This window comes from Callionymus lyra, chromosome 3 (genome assembly GCF_982586985.1).
Source record: "Callionymus lyra chromosome 3, fCalLyr1.hap1.1, whole genome shotgun sequence".
NCBI classification, from domain to species: domain Eukaryota; kingdom Metazoa; phylum Chordata; class Actinopteri; order Syngnathiformes; family Callionymidae; genus Callionymus; species Callionymus lyra.
Window position 1 is genome coordinate 25278649 of NC_141820.1, and position 4329 is coordinate 25282977.

The 4329-nt window shown below is 38.6% G+C and overlaps 1 protein-coding gene across 1 annotated transcript; it reads left to right on the forward strand.

The window, feature by feature from the left end:
• The first annotated feature begins 2491 nt into the window (after positions 1-2491).
• ucn3l (urocortin 3, like) lies at positions 2492-3270 on the forward strand. Its single transcript, XM_087785859.1, has 2 exons — positions 2492-2568; positions 2629-3270. The coding sequence occupies exon 2, from the start codon at positions 2651-2653 to the stop codon at positions 3089-3091; it is 441 nt and encodes a 146-aa protein (XP_087641985.1). The 5' UTR covers positions 2492-2568; positions 2629-2650; the 3' UTR covers positions 3092-3270.
• The last annotated feature ends 1059 nt before the right edge of the window (positions 3271-4329 follow it).

The following is a 4329-nucleotide window of genomic DNA, read 5'->3' on the forward strand; positions in this document are numbered from 1 at the left end:
GATACCTTAAACACATTTGTTTTCAAGCCACCGGGTCACCTCGACCCTGAGATAACACAAGGGATACCTTAAACACATTTGTTTTCAAGCCACCGGGTCACCTTGACCCTGAGATAACACAAGGGATACCTTAAACACATTTGTTTTCAAGCCACCAAACAGGGTCAACCTTGACCCTGAGATAACAGAAGGGATACCTTAAACACATTTGTTTTCAAGCCACCAAACAGGGTCAACCTTGACCCTGAGATAACACAAGGGATACCTCAAAGACATTTGTTTTTTTTAAGACACCGGGTCACCTTGAGATAACACACTTGTTAAAATCCCACAAAATGAAAACGCTTTGAAATAAAAAACGTTTATTTAAAATGAAGGCTGAGTCTTTCAAATATATCCAGTGTTCAAGTGAAAATCTTCGGTCGTTTTATTGTCAGTGAAGATGTAGTTCTCATTTAAGCCACACGATGGAGACACTTAACATTTCAGTTGAATAAAACAAAGTAGAAGCAGTTATCTGAGGAGTTATCCATGAATCAAGTTTGATCAAAAGAACAACAACAAAATAACATAACTTGGTGACAGTATTTAAAAAAAACAACTATATTTTTCACGTACAGATTCCAAACAAGGTGTTTTGCTAACAAACAAACAAACATTACCTCCTTGGAAGACGTGATTACAGGTGAACTGATAACTTTATAACTTTCAGGAAATTATTCTAACTCTGCTGTTGATTACATATAATGCGGTGACAAGCAGATTACAGATTGTATATTATAAAACATTTCTATAGGTCAATGTCCTTGACCTCAGAGAGCTGGTCTTGAATGAGTTGCTAATAGAAGGCAGTAATAATCCTGATCGCTGACCTGTTGTTTTTCTTTAATTAAACCACAGGTTAAACTCTGTCAACACATGCTGGTGTCAGTTGGACAAAAACATCATTAGTCATAAGAAAGCGTCTATGATTCCAATGAAAGGTTTATGTTGTTGTTTCATGTTGCAGCGTGTCTTCAGCAGGATTAGGAAACAACAAAAACATTTCAATGTCATTGTGAATATAAACACTTTTGAGTCTATTTTACAGATTTCTCCTTGTCCAAACATGGAGTCACACATACTTTATTCACTCTTTTCCTTCACTGATCTTATTTTTTGTCATTCATTCCAGGTTTTTCTTTTGTTATAAATACATTTATTTTAAATATATTTTTTAATTTCACAGCAGAAATTACAAGGACATTGTTTCTTTAAGTGCTTATATAGTTAAACTTACATTTTTGTTTTTGTCGTATGACAGTAAGACAATTAAAGAGCAACTAATGTGTTGATTTAAGTGTGTCTTAAATAGATGTTGGACTCTATTGTATCATCAGTGTCTGTTTGTACAAAACTCTCTTTTCATCCACTGAAAACACTTTTTCTGGAGATGAAATCTTGTTTACCATATCCACGCCCGCTCTGCTGTGATTGGTCAAACATCAAGGTTTGTCATTGCACGTCATCAACCCAGGAAGTCTCCACCTCCAAGAGACTCATTGTATAAACAAAGCGGGCGTTATTCCAGCTGGCTGGAGGAGGAGTGAAGCCATTATTACGTCATAATGGACTTCGCTCTCGTAACCTCTCGTTCGCTGAGATTTCAGATGTTGGAGAACTTTATAAAGTAATAAGTTGAAAACATGGTCATGATGAGAGACTTACTGCATCTTGGAGAAGAAGACTTCAACATTTGAAACATGTGAGTCAGGAGAGTTGAGTTTGACATGAGTTGCCCTTAAATCTATATACATTAATGTATACGTCACAGTGGAGACTGGAATCCAGGAGAGTCCGGAACTCTCCTAGTAGAGATTGGAATTCTACCAGGACAATCTTTAATTCTAATAGGAGAAATTCGGATTGCATCAAAATGTTTTGGAAAATAGACTGAATCATTTCACACCTAAAATGTTAAATGACTTCCTGTTTGATATATCTGACAACCCCTCTGTTAATCACATTGTAACAGGTTTTTCCTCCACTGTCACATATACATTATGTTTCAATAATGGTGCATGTTATGGTTGAATCTCCTGTTAGATATTAATGGTGCATATGAGCTACGAATGAATCACGCAAAAAATATATTAAAAAAAATAGGAATTTAAATTAAGGACATGTTGTTTTAAAATAGCATTTCCCTGTTCCAGCACTTCATAAATGAAGTGAAGTAAGTTCTTCTTATAATTTAAACCAAAATTGCCCTTTTTTTATTTAAAAAAAAAAAGTCCCAGTAATTGGTTGTTATTCTGCTCGTCGTTCATTATTTCTCATCAGCACCGGTGACGTCAGAGCTGCAGGTCAATCTCACAACTCCACTGGAACCAATCCGTGTCTGCCGAGTGACGTCACCGCTGGCGTGAAGACGCATTTCTCAGAGTCCTACTAAACGCCGCGGCTGGGATGGGAAGAGGAACCCCATGGCAGAAGTGACCCGCGCCTCACTCCTGCCTCGCACCCGTGGATCCGCCCGTGCGTCTGTGCGCGTCTGGAGGAACAGTTCCCCCTCACAGGACTCCAGTGGTGAGTTTTGACGCAAAGTTTTTGACGCAATAAAAAGATGATCCTTGATGTGATGTGAAGGCTCTGCTCCGAGGACCCGAGGATGATCTCCCTGAAGACCCTGCTCCTGCTCACGGTCCTCTGCGCCCCCCCATCCTCCTCCAGCCTCTGCCTCCGCATCTACCAGGGGGACCCGGACCTGATCTGCGATGATCCCTCCGATGGCGAGGAGGACCCGGGTCAGTCCGAGGGCGGCTGGGGGTCCCTGCTCCTGGACTACCTCAGCGCCTCCTCCTCCTCCAGCCGCGAGAAAAGGACTTCAGGGGCGCCGGGGGGGAACTACCGCTTCACGAGCCGGACCAAGCTCCGGGGCCAGATGCTGCGCAACAGCGTGAAGGGGCCCCGCAGGAGCCGGTTCACGCTGTCCCTGGACGTGCCCACCAACATCATGAACGTCCTCTTCGACGTGGCCAAGTCCAAAAACCTGCGCGCGAAGGCGGCGGAGAACGCGCGGCTCCTGGCGCACATCGGACGGAGGAAGTGAACTTTGGAAGAGACTTTCACCTATAAATACATTTATTAATGTTTTTCTTTTTCTTTTTCTTGTTCGTCGGCTTCAAATATAACTACGAAAATCCAGAGATATTTGGATAAAATTCCAAATATGACCTTTAATGAAGGAATTTTGTCAGAGCAATAATTCCAAAGTTATTGTCAAGACAAAAGAATAACATGAAAAATATAAATTCGTCAAAAATGAAAATGTAAAATGTGTTTCCGTTGTGAGCTGAGAAGGTAAATGCATGAGAATGAGTGCAGACTCGAGTCAGATGTCTTGTTATTTTTTTATTCAAATAAATTATTTTTCCTCAAATAAAGCATACAAGACGAATCACCTCTTGTCATTTTGAATGTATGTATTTTATTCACGTATATTTTGATTAATTTAATTGTTTACTTTTATATATATATATATCATCGGTGACTCTGTGCTTTAACCTTTTAAAACGATTTATCAAATGAAAGATACACGATCGCTATACAAATAAAAAATACTTTACTTACTTTACTTACTTTCTTTCTCTTTATGTTCTTTTTCTTATTTTATTATGATTTATATTTATAAAAAATTGCAGTATTTTCTGTGGCTATTGGAAAAAACAATTTCCCGAATAAAGTTTTACCTTACCTTACCTTACCTTACTTTTTCACACAAAAGAAAATACATACTTACGGCCACGTTTATTGAGAAGAGTAAGATAAAAGGAAAAAAAAATGAGTTAGATTAAAAAAAAAAGAAGATTTTTCACGTTTTCACACAAAAAAAAGGAAATTATTATTATGATTATAATATTATAATAATTTCAAATAATTTAAAAGCGAATTAGGGATCGACGGAATATGACGGGCAATGATTGGATGAGGTCTGCACTCATCCTGTCTTTTTAATTATGTTTCTTACATCGTTTTATATTTAAATGCGTACAGGAGACCCCATCATTTCATTTTAATTATTTTATTCTAGTCTATTCACTGCACAACATTCGAATCGATATTATATATGACAATAATGTAATACTATTTTGGATGAAGTCACAATATAGAGCATTTAACAACCTATTCATTGAGAATTTTAAATTAATTATCCCACCGCGTTAGTTTGCTCCAGGTACTCCGGTTTCCTCCAATTGTCAAGAGACATGCAGAGGTTTATGGCGCCCTCTGGTGGTGATGTATGGCCTCGGCGACGCGGATCCAGTTGACGTGTCGAATAAGCAGGAA

What these genes read in the sequence shown, in the direction of transcription:
- ucn3l (XM_087785859.1), top strand. Translation starts at nt 2,651, where the DNA reads ATGATCTCCCTGAAGACCCTGCTCCTGCTCACGGTCCTCTGCGCCCCC.